The following is a 12,245-nucleotide window of genomic DNA, read 5'->3' as shown; positions in this document are numbered from 1 at the left end:
TTCAAACGGTAAAAAACTCTGAGTCTTCAATTCTGATTTATCTAACTCATTGGGTCTCACTCAACATGAGTTCTTTGGAAGTGTGTGTTAGATTAACGTAGTATCCTTAGAGCATAATAGAAATACACTGGGTTTTGCTTACATTTGGGCTTTAGACTGGATAGAGACAAGCAGCTGTAGACAGAAAGACAAGCAGACATAGACAGAAATAATTAGTGCAAGTAATTTCTTCCATCTATAATTTCTTCCACTCTGTGGGGCACATGAGGGGGGAGGGTAAAGAGAGGTGCAAATGCAAAAGCAAGGGGCAGGGATTTATAGCCTTGTCCTCATTTCACCTCTTATATTTTTTCTAAGCAACATCCTCTCCATCTCTCCCTCGTCTTTCTCTCCTCTATCTCCCTCTTCTCCCTCTGCCTCTTTCTCTCTCCCCTCACTCTATCAGGTATTGAAGAAGATCTCAGGGTATATCCAGGAACAGAATGAGAAGATCTACGCTCCCAGAGGTCTGCTACTGACCGATCCTGTTGAGAGAGGCATGAGAGTCGTATCCTTTTTGAGCAATACATTGATCTATTGTCACGGCAGGTCTTCTTACCAAAAGTTAGCGATTTGATTATAGAGGTTAGGGTTAGGTGTCTTACAAGACATAGATTTCCTTAAAGTTGACTGCTGGTGATTAAAGTGACTAGGCAAAGCCTCGTAGAGTAAAAGTTTAGAGGGTTAGGGCGACTTCAGTGTGGTTGTAGCTCACTAAAGATAGTTTTAGTTTTATTAAGACCTTGTTTTTCTTCCTCCTTTTCTCCCCCTTGGCCCTGCTCTCTCCTCTTAGGCCTAATTTATAACCGTTGCATAAATGTAACACTACTGTACATTTCTGAAAAGACTGCGCACGCACAAAAATATTGAGTTTTATAAACTTGTCGCACCCCGTACATACACGTGCCCGTTATAAATCAAGTCCTGTCGTACATTATAATTCCACTTGAATAACGCCCATAATTCACCTTTTATGGTGACAAATAATGCCCTTATTTGCTGTATACTTTGGAAGTATTGGAATTAGGGCAATACAGTATCTAGGGGAAATAGCAATGGCGAACTTTATAAAATATCTGTGGCGGCAGAATGTTTTTTTTTTAAGTGACATTTGCTGTTTCTGACCGTTTCTGCAAGACAAAATCAATTTCAAATAGTTGTGGACCTGTAAACAGATTGTTTGAATGCAATAATGTTTTGCATCCACTTTTTTTCGCTGAATCTACATTAGCTTATCTATTTACTACTGTGACTTGGGTCCTGTTAAATGAGAGATCATACGAATGGTAGCCTATACTAACTTGCCATAGGCCAATAGGTTATTTTGTGAGTGGTCTATGAAACCTGACTTCCATCAAAGTCAGAAAAGATGAAGAATTTATTCTGCAATGATCATGGAAATGTAATACTCCAATATTTCACAATAATGCCTTGCGATCTGAAGGGCAGCCTTTTGCATCCTCCCAATGCTCCAACTGTGGGAACTGTACCCATGCCGATATCATGTACAGTAATGGTTTGAGAACATTCCTAGATTTGAAAGATACATACACATTACCAGGCAACTCCTTTTTTCTTTCCAATTATGGGATTTATAAATAAACTATCTGGGTTCTGTCGTAGAAATTCTAATCAAAGGGAAGAGAGACTGCAGATTCTTTCAAACAACACTTTTTTATAAAATTTGCAAAAATGTAACAGTTAACAACGCACTAAAACAGTTGTGCAGTTAAGGCCCAACGAACAGTGTCGGTTCTCAGCTTTTATAGAGAAGCACATCCTTTTTGTAGACGTGGCAGTCAGCAGATAGTGTGTAAAAGACAATTAGTCGTCGGTGCAGATTTAAGATAGCACAAGGTTGATAGCCTGAGGTCTGAACCGTCTAACTGCATTCACAAAAGCAAACAAGTTTCCATACATGTGACTTTCTGTAGATAGTAAACCCACGGGATATCACATGCTGCGGTCGCACCCAAACTGACCTTAGTCTTATGACTAAGTCCCACAAAGTTTATATCAGGTTAGAAAGACACAAGCATATAACAAGAGACTATTATTTAAGCTGTAAAACAAGGAATAGCGTGACTAATTATGTAATTTCCCATGGCAGCTCTTGAAAGGACTGATCTCTATGATATATAAACAACTTTTGGAAAGCTCATATTCTGAGCTAGCCATTAAAAATGTATGGTTCACAGACCTAATTGAATCTGAAACACACTTTAACTGGAAAATAATATAAAAAAAATGACCTTGGCATCCCCTAATCTGAACCAGAACCTTATATATTTTTAGTTTGTTCACAGACTGTATTTATACTGACCAAAAATATAAACGCAATATGCAACAATTTGAAAGATTTTACTTAGATTTTACTTTTACTTCATATGTAACTCACCACAAGGATTTGGTCTTATGTAGCAACATTTCAAATTGTGTTTTATACATTGGATAAAAGTAGAGGCTACAAAATACTATATCATACACTTTTTTGAGGAACAATGGGAAAGTAATTCTGCTTTGAAATTGATAAACTTGTAAACTCACTTTTGAAAAAATGGCCTCTGAATGATTTGGTATCTAGTGAAGAGCTCTTTGGCTACACCCATTCAGCATCGTTCGCACCCTCTTAAGCTTTAACCCCACCCATCTCGTTTTGCTCTCGGAGTGTTCAGAGCGCACACTTGACGCTCTGGCCAATGATTTGTTTACCTCTGGATAACAAGAAACAGCCTAACCAGCTCTGCTGGCAACAATTTCATTGCGCTTTTTTTGCCGACGTTTACTGACACCCGCCATATTCAACGGGTGTTGTACACTTTAGCGTAAGACATGTAGCTAACTAGCTAGCAAGGTAAACAATGAAGCTAGCTAGGTAAACAACGTGTAAGATCACATACTTCACGTAACGTTAGCTAACGAGCCAGCCAGCTAATGTTAGCTAGTTAAACAACAACGAAATTAGTTCCAAATCATGTTGTTACTACCCTAAATGAATCTGCTGGAAGCTAACCAACCAGGTTCAATGTTAGCTAGCTAACATTAGGCTCTAACTAGCAACGCAAATGGCTCTGGGATATGAATAATAACGTCATACGCGTAACCTTAGCTAGGAGGCCAGCCAGCCGGCTAACGTTAGCTAGCTAGCTAACAGTACACTTTAGCTTAAGACATGTAGCTAGCTAGCTAGGTAAACAATGAACCTAGCTAGGTAAACAATGTGTAAGATCACACATGTCACATCAAGTAACGTTAGCTAGGGAGCCAGCCAGCTAATGTTAGCTAGCTAGCTAACAGTACACTTTAGCTTGAAATGAAACCACTTTCTGTCAAAATTACAAACGTGTAATATCGGAAAATGTAGCTAGCTAGACTATCTTACCCGTATATATTATCAAGCATGATGGATGTGTCTCCCTGTCACGGATGCCATGCCACGGTTGCCCTTAGTTTGAAGATGTAATACAGAGACAGATGTTGTCTCCATCTCTTTAGCTATCATATTCAAAACTTGATCCTCCAGAAGGTGGAGAGTGACACTTATTCAGCTCCACTGCACGATACATTTGAAAAACGCTTACCCAACACAGATTGACCAGCTCAAATAGACATAAGCCTTCTATGTGGCAGACCAATTCAAACTCCTCTCTCGGCATGCCCACTCATTAATGTCAGACAATCATGGCTAGTGGGAAGGCTTGTAATTTAAAGATGTATTTGTATTTACAGATAGCATACAAGTTTGTTATTAAGGCACATGAAAGTTCACATGTTCCAGAAGGCATTTCTGCCAAAAAACAAATTTTGATTAAAAAATATATATAATTAAAATGGCTCTCCTGTGAAGTCATGACTTGAAATGGGTCACGTATGAGGAAATCAGTCAACTGAAATTAATTCAGCCCTAATCTATGGATGTCACATGACTAGTATTACAGATATGCATCTGTTGGTCACAGATACCTTAAAATATCTGTGGCATTGTGTTGTGTGACAAAACTGCACATTTTAGAGTGGCTTTTTATTTTCCCCAGCACAAGGGGCATCTGTGTAATGATCATGCTGTTTAATCAGATTCTTGATATGCCACACCTGTCAGGTGGATGGCTTATCTTGTCAATGGAGAAATTCTCACTAACAGGGATGTAAACACATTTGTGCTCAAAATTAGAGCAAAATAAGCATTTTTTGCGTATAAACAATTTCTGGGATCTTTTATTTCAGCTCATGAAACATGGGACCAACATGGGATGATATGTAATCATGTTGCGTTTCGGTAAAATACCAAGGAAATGCTTTACTATGAAATTGGCCCCAACTGTTGTCTATGTCCCCTAAATCAGGTAGGCATATTCCTTCATGATGTGGGAGTGCCGTGCAGTTTGTGTCTTCAGAAAGTATTTACACCCTTTGACTTTTTCCATATTTTGTTGTTAGACAGAATATTTTTTTTTAGATGTTGTGTCACTGGCCTATACATACCTGCCCATAATGTCAAAGTGGAATTATGTTTTTAGAAATGTTTACAAATTATTTTAAAATTAAAAGCTAAAATGTCTTGAGTCAATAAGTATTCAAGCCCTTTGTTATGGCAAACTTAAAAAAGTTCAGAAGTAAAAATGTTCTTAGCAAGTCACACAATAAGGTACATGGACTCTATGTGCAATAATAGTGTTTAACATGATTTTTGAATGACTACCTCATCTCTGTACCCCACAACGACAAGGGAGGTTTTCCAATACCTTGCAAAGAATGGCACCTATTGGTAGATGGGTAAAAAGAAACAGACATTGAATATCCCTTTGAATATTGTGAAATTATAAATTACACTTTGGATGGTGTATCAATGCACCCAGTCATTACAAAGATACAGATGTCCTTCCTAACTCAGTTGCCAGAGAGGAAGGAAACTGCTCAGGGATTTCACCATGAGGCCAATGGTGACTTTTAACAGTTACAGAGTTTAATGGCTGTGATAGGAGAAAACTGAGGATTGATCAATAACACTGTAGTTACTCCGCAATACTAACCTAAATGAGAAAGTGAATAGAAGGAAGCCTGTACAGAATAACAATATTTCAAAACATGCATCCTGTTATCAATGTAACAATTTTAGTCCTCCTCTTCTAAAGAAGGAGGAGTAGAAAGGATTGGACCAATGCGCAGCGTGGTAAGTGTTCATAATATAATTTTAATGAAATATAACTGAACACAGAAAACAAAAGAATAAGAGAATAAATGGAAACCGACACAGCAAACACTGACACGGAAAATAATCACCCACACCCAAAATGGGGAAAACAGGCTACCTAAGTATGATTCTCAATCAGAGACAACGATCGACAGCTGCCTCTGATTGAGAACCATACCAGGCCAAACACAGAAATACAACATAGAAAAAAGAACATAGTTCTAATACCCACCCCAACTCACACCCTGACCAAACTAACACAAAGACATAATAAAGGAACTAAGGTCAGAACGTGACATGCAATAAGGCACTAAAGTAAAACTGCATCAAATGTGCTGAAGAAATTAACTTTATGTTTTGAAAACAAAGTGTTTTGTTTGGGGAAAATCCAACACAATCCATCACTGATTAACACTCTTCATATTTTCAAGCATGGTGGTGGTTGCATCATGTTATGGGTATGCTTGTCATTGGCAAGGACTAGGGATTTTTGGGGGGATAAAAAGAATATAGCGAAGCACAGGCAAAATCCTAGAAATTCACCTTTGAGCAGGACAATAACCTAAAACACCACACCAAATATGGAGTTGCTTACCAAGACGACATTGAATGTTCCTGAGTGGTTTAGTTACAGTTTTGACTTAAATAGGCTTGAAAATCTATATCAAGACTTGAAACTGTCTGTGTACCAATGATCAACAACCAAATTGACAGAGCTTGAAGAATGTTTTAAATAATTATGTGCAAATATTGTACAATCCAGGTTTGCAAAAACATACCCAGAAAAACACATCTGTAATCGCTGCCAAAGGTGATTCTAACATGTATTGTTTCAAGGGTGTGAATACTTATATGAATTAGATATTTCTGTATTTAATTTTTTTTAAATGTGCAAAATTTTCTAAAAACATGTTGTTACTTTGTTATTATGGGGTATTGTGTGTAGATGGGTGAGAAAACAATCAATTGAATACATTTTGAATTCAGGATGTAACACAACAAAATGTATAATAAGTTTGTAAAGCGTGCATACTGGCGGTAGAGAAATCAGGCGCAGGAGAGCAAAGACTGTGTTACAACGGCGCAGTTTAATGATAAAAATCACTGTGGAACAAAAACCATATAAACAATGGGACAAAACCCCAGACATAACGTGCACAAGCACTTACAAAAAACAATACCGGACAAGGACATGTGGGGAACAGAGGGTTAAATACACAACATGTAATTGATGGAATTGAAACCAGGTGTGTGGGAAGACAAGACAAGACAAATGGAAAATGAAAGGTGGATCGGCGATGGCTAGAATACCGACGACGTCGACCGCCGAACGTCGCCCGAACAAGGAGAGGGACCGACTTCGGAGGAAGTCGTGACAAAGTTTAAGGATAAATCCACCCAAAACCACTAATTCCTTTAATTTACAGTGTTAAATGACACCAACCTTTTTGTGAACAAATGTTTCATTTTAGCGTTATAATAAGGTTGGTAGCAACATGGAAAATCACTGTGGAAATCTGTTTAAGCTCATGTCAACTACAAAAAATCCACAGTTCAATGCTCTCTATGGGCTGACTGGCTAGCTAGCTAGATAGATAGCAAACATACCTACACACAATAATTCAAAAGACTATATCAGCATGTAACGTAGCTAGTTAGCTGTAAAATTGCCTAAACAAACGGCATTATCAATTTAGGAGTTTACAATCTCGCCATGTTCAACCTGTAGATCAATGTGACTTACAGAGTGGAGTCTAACATTCACAACGGTGATTCTGGGACAAGAAGCTCTATCCTTCAAGGAGTAAATGGGAGTCTATTGGTCATTAGACCAAACATTAGCACAAATTTCGTCAACAAGAAGTACAATATTACAAATATTTTCTGAGATGTGCGATAATTAATTTGCTGTATCATACAGCTTTGGAATCATGACATTACATACTTTCGAGGAAAATAAGCATGTTTCTCAACATACAGTATACACTGTATGAGAAGGGATTGCGTGGCGATTAGCTTTGCAACTGCATGACGCAGCATGACAACGTGGACGCAATTGGTCGACAGTCTGCTGGATGGGGTGTATACGTTCCTTCATTCATTGGATTCCTATCTCCTTCCTATAACATCTCTGACAACTTCAACATGCAATGCACCCTAGACTAAAAAAGCAGACTCATAGGAAAAATGTTCTAGACCCTCCGGGAATCAATAGAATATCACTCAGAGATGCACAAAAATCAAATCAACCAATCAAATGTATATATAAAGCCCTTTTTACATCAGCTGATGTCACAAAGTGCTATACAAATCAAATTTATTTATATAGCCCTTCGTACATCAGCTGATATCTCAAAGTGCTGTACAGAAACCCAGCCTAAAACCCCAAACAGCAAGCAATGCAGGTGTAGAAGCACGGTGGCTAGGAAAAACTCTGGAGAAAGGCAGGAACCTAGGAAGAAACCTAGGGAGGAACCAGGCCTCTTCTAGCTGTGCCGGGTTGAGATTATAACAGGACATGGCCAAGATGTTCAAACGTTCATAGATGACCAGCAGGGTCAAATAATAATAATAATCACAGTTGTTGTAGAGTGTGCAACAGGTCAGCACCTCCGGAGTAAATGTCAGTTGGTTTTTCATAGCCGAGCATTCAGAGTTAGAGACAGGTCAGGGTTCCATAGGCAGGCAGACAGAACAGTTGAAACTGGAGCAGCAGCACGACCAGGTGGATTGGGGTCATCTGTCCAGGTATTCCCGAGGCATGGTCCCAGTGCTCAGGTCCTCCAGGAGAGGAGGGAGAAAGAATTAAAGGGAGCATACTTAAATTCACACAGGACAACGGATAACACAGGAAAAATACTCCTGACATAACAGACGGCAGGTCTGTTCCTAGGCCGTCATTGAAAATAAGAATTTGTTCTTAACTGACTTGCCTAGTTAAATAAAGGTGAAATAAAATTAAAATAAAATAAACTTACCCTAGCAACCATGATACATAAACTATTGCAGCATAAATACTGGAGGCAAAAGCAATTCAACATTCAAAATGGGTTACCCTTTCTTTAAAAGGATGAAGACTTTCTAAAGGCACTGTAAATACTTCTGGATGGAGACATGTGCTGGGTGGGGTTGGGGGAATGGAATGGGAGTTTGATGGTGGAGGCCCAATTTATTTATGTTTTCTTTTCCTGTTTATACTGAATGTATTATTACCTAAACACTGTATTTATTTCTTACTGTTATTTTTATTTTGAGTGGCAGCCTACAGGTATTTTTTTTAAATAAACTATGAAGACTTAAATGAAGACTTAAATCACCAGGAATACAACAAAAATGTGTTTAATGTAGGAAATCTGTTCCCAAGTATTCCCACAAAAAAAAGAGACGTGATCGTGTCTCAATGTAATCAAGGTATGAAATTATTATTATTTTAAAATACAATTTATTATTTGGCTTAGTTTTGGTCAATTTGCAGTGTACAAATTATTAGAATTATTTTCCGTCCCCCCCGACCATTCTTTCAGAATAAAATTGTCCCATGGCTGAATCTAGTTGCCTACCCCTGGCCTAGAGTATACCCCTTATCCCCAATCTGTGTACATATATTACCCCCTCCCTCCCACTCCTTAACCCCTGTGCCCTCCAGATCGAGGTGAGTGTGTTTGAAGACCGCGGTTCGAGCGGCTCTAGCCCCAGCAGCAATGTGTCGTCTGGAATCAGCCAGCGGTGACTGGAGGAACAGCACCAGGGATATGGGTACCAACAACACCACCACCACCACCACAGAGGCAGCGGATCCCTCACCAACATCCGCATGCTGAAACATGAGAGCACACGCTTCTGAATATAGATGTATATGTAATCAATATACTATCTCTAGTTATGAGTATAGATGTGTATGTAATCAAAATACCATCTATTGTTCTGAGTATAGATGTATATGTGATACAGGAAATAGATATTGAATGTATATACTATCTATAGTTCTGAGTCAGGAAGGAGAGAGAGAAAGGCCAGGATTTGTAGGCTACTCTCAACAGGAAACTGAAGTACCATGAGGCCAGGAGCTGACACATGCAATGATATAATGTTCAAGCAGACACACACCAAGTTAAACACTCTAAACACACATCTTTGAATATCTAACAGTATGCTTACACTCATATTTCTGCACACTTTCCCAACCATCTACTCCTTTACCCATGACCATTCTACTTTTTCACCATTCCCTGTGTTTCCATGAGTTTAATTATGATCATTATGCCATAGCCAATACATCACTGTCATCCTCAGTTGCATTCAACATTCAATCATGAGCAGCAAGAAACAATTGTTATCACTAGGATTAACTATTTTGAAGCAACATTATAACTACAGCAGTAGTATAACTATCACGTTGAATGCTGGCAACTTACTGGTAATCTTCTGGAAAAGACGCTTCATTTCAGGCAGTGCGAGAACGAGGTCAGTGCATTGTGAATGTTGACATGTCCTGCCCTGTTCTATTTGGACCTACTGCTTCAGCTTTCAGTGTGTTTGTGAAGGACTGCTAGTTATTCTTGGTAATATTACATGTATCTGTCTGGGACTTCAAACTGAAACACCTTGGATTATTTATCAATGCTCATTCAGAGCATTGGGTGCTGATGATCCACATCGCAGCGGAAGGTTACACTCACACACGCAGCCGCATGTGCAAAACACACAGACTCATACACTCAGGCGCATATGCAAACATACACTCACGCACACACACATGCACACACAGGCAAATGCGCAAACACACACACACACACACACACACACACACACACACCTGTGGCCACTGGCCTTGGGTTCCTGCATACAATATCCTGGCAGCCACATATCCATGTGGTCTCAGGTCACACATACACACACATACACACACACAGGCACATACTGTGCATTAGGAAAGTATTCAGAACTTGACTTTTTCCACATTTTGTTACGTTACAGCCTTATTCTAAAATGTATTAAATATTTTTTTCCCTCATCAATCTACACACAATACCACATAATGACAAAGCAAAAAGTGTTTTTTAGAAATGTTAGCAAATGTATTAAAAATGAAAAACTGTAATACCTTATTGACAAAGTTATTCAGACCCTTTGCTATGAGACTCAAAATTGAGCTCGGGTGCATCCTGTTTCCATTGATCATCCTTGAGATGTTTCTACAACTTTATTGGAGTCCACCTGTGGAAAATTCAATTGATTGGACATGATTTGGAAAGGCACACACCTGTCTATATAATGTCCCACAGTTGACAGTGCATGTCAGAGCAAAAACCAAGCCATGAGGTTGAAGGAATTATTCATAGAGCTCCGAGACAGGATTGTGTCGAGGCACAGATCTGCAGAAGGGTACCAAAAAATGTTTGCAGCATTGAAGGTCCCCAAGAACACAGTGGCCTCCATCATTCTTAAATGGAAGACGTTTGAAACCACCAAGACTCTTCCCAGAGCTGGCCGCCCTGCCAAACTGAGCAATCGGGGGAGAAGGGCGGTGACCAAGAACTCTATGGTCACTCTGACAAAACTCCAGATTCCTCTGTGGAGATGGGAGAATCTTCCAGAAGGACAACCATTGCTGCAGCACTCCACCCACTCCTCAGTAAAAGGCACATGACAGCCCGCTTGGAATTTGGCAAAATGTACCTAAAGACTCTCGGACCTTGAGAAACAAGATTATCTGGTCTGATGAAACCAAGACTGAACCCTTTGGCCTGAATGCAAAGCGTCACGTCTGGAGGAAACCTGGCACCATCCCTACAGTGAAGCATGGTGGTGGTAGCATCATGCTGTTGGGATGTTTTTCAGCGGCAGGAAATGAGAGACTTGTCAGGAGTAAGGGCATGATGAACGGAGCAAAGAACACAGAGATCGTTGACCTCAGACTGGGGGTGAAGGTTCACCTTTCAACATGACAACGACCCTAAGCAGCCAAGACAATGCAGCACGGACTTCGGGGCAAGTCTCTGAACATCCTTGAGTGGCCCAGCCAGAGCCCGGACTTGAACCCATTTGAACATCTCTGAAGAGACCTGACAATTGCTGTGCAGCGACGCTCCCCATCCAACCTGACAAAGCTGGACAGGCTCTGCAGAGAAGAATGGGATAAACTCCCCAAAGCTTGTAAACTCCCCAAACTTGTAGCGTCATACCTAAGAAGACTCTAGGCTGTAATCGCTGCCAAAGATGCTTCAACAAAGTTCTGAATAAAGGGTCTGAATAGTTATGTAAATGTGATATTTCAGAATATTTTTTTTTATATAAATTTGCAAAAATGTATAAAACCCTGCTTTTTTTGCTTTGTCATTATTGGGTTTGTGTGTAGATTGATGAGGGAAAAAACTATTTAATCCATTTTAGAATGAGGCTGAAAAAGTATACTTTCCGAATGCATTGTACTCTCTCTTTCTCTCTCTCTCTCTCTCGCTCTCTCTCCTTCTCCCCTCCCTCCCTCTCTCCCACACACTCAGCCAAGCAGTGTTCTCTGTGGTCTCAGCTCATTGGAATCACAAGCAAACCTCCATCCCTTTAATATAGCCATGCTAGTCCCTGCCCTGGCCTGTAGCACTGCTAAACTGCTTGGCTAATTGCAGATTATTCGTCGCTCCAAACGAGGCCTGTATAAAGCTTATTTAGACAGATGTGGTTCACAGCGGATTGACTCAGTGTAGTTTTAACACTACAGCTGGATAACGACTGTTCTCTGGTTCTCTGGTCTCTCCGTATATGAATGGGTGCTAATAATGATGGCCCCTAGTGTGTATGTTGGAGGATTCTCCCCGCGCACGCACTCTCACATACACTCATACATGCGCACACACACTTTTTCTCAAACACAGACACACACACACACACAAAGAGGGATAATTGAGCCTTTCTCACAATGGACATAACTGACTGCCTCTCTATGGGAGAGAGAGAGATCAGTTGAATAGGAGTAAAGTGGAGACTGATTACATTTCTCTATGCCAGCTGGGTCTGA

The 12,245-nt window shown here is 39.9% G+C and overlaps 1 protein-coding gene across 1 annotated transcript in view; it reads left to right on the top strand.

The window, feature by feature from the left end:
- The window catches only part of LOC110502661 (golgin subfamily A member 7B), a 50,365-nt gene extending 39,905 nt beyond the window's left edge, over nt 1–10,460 (top strand). The window contains exons 4-5 of the mRNA XM_021580872.2: nt 446–547; nt 8,877–10,460. Of these exons, the coding sequence (XP_021436547.1) occupies nt 446–547; nt 8,877–8,960 (186 nt within the window). The 3' untranslated portion in view covers nt 8,961–10,460. The remainder of the gene's footprint in view (nt 1–445; nt 548–8,876) is intronic.
- The last annotated feature ends 1,785 nt before the right edge of the window (nt 10,461–12,245 follow it).

Source organism: Oncorhynchus mykiss, chromosome 23 (genome assembly GCF_013265735.2).
Source record: "Oncorhynchus mykiss isolate Arlee chromosome 23, USDA_OmykA_1.1, whole genome shotgun sequence".
NCBI lineage: Eukaryota > Metazoa > Chordata > Actinopteri > Salmoniformes > Salmonidae > Oncorhynchus > Oncorhynchus mykiss.
The sequence above is the reverse complement of the archived record's forward strand: the minus strand, read 5'-3'. Positions and strand labels throughout refer to the sequence as shown.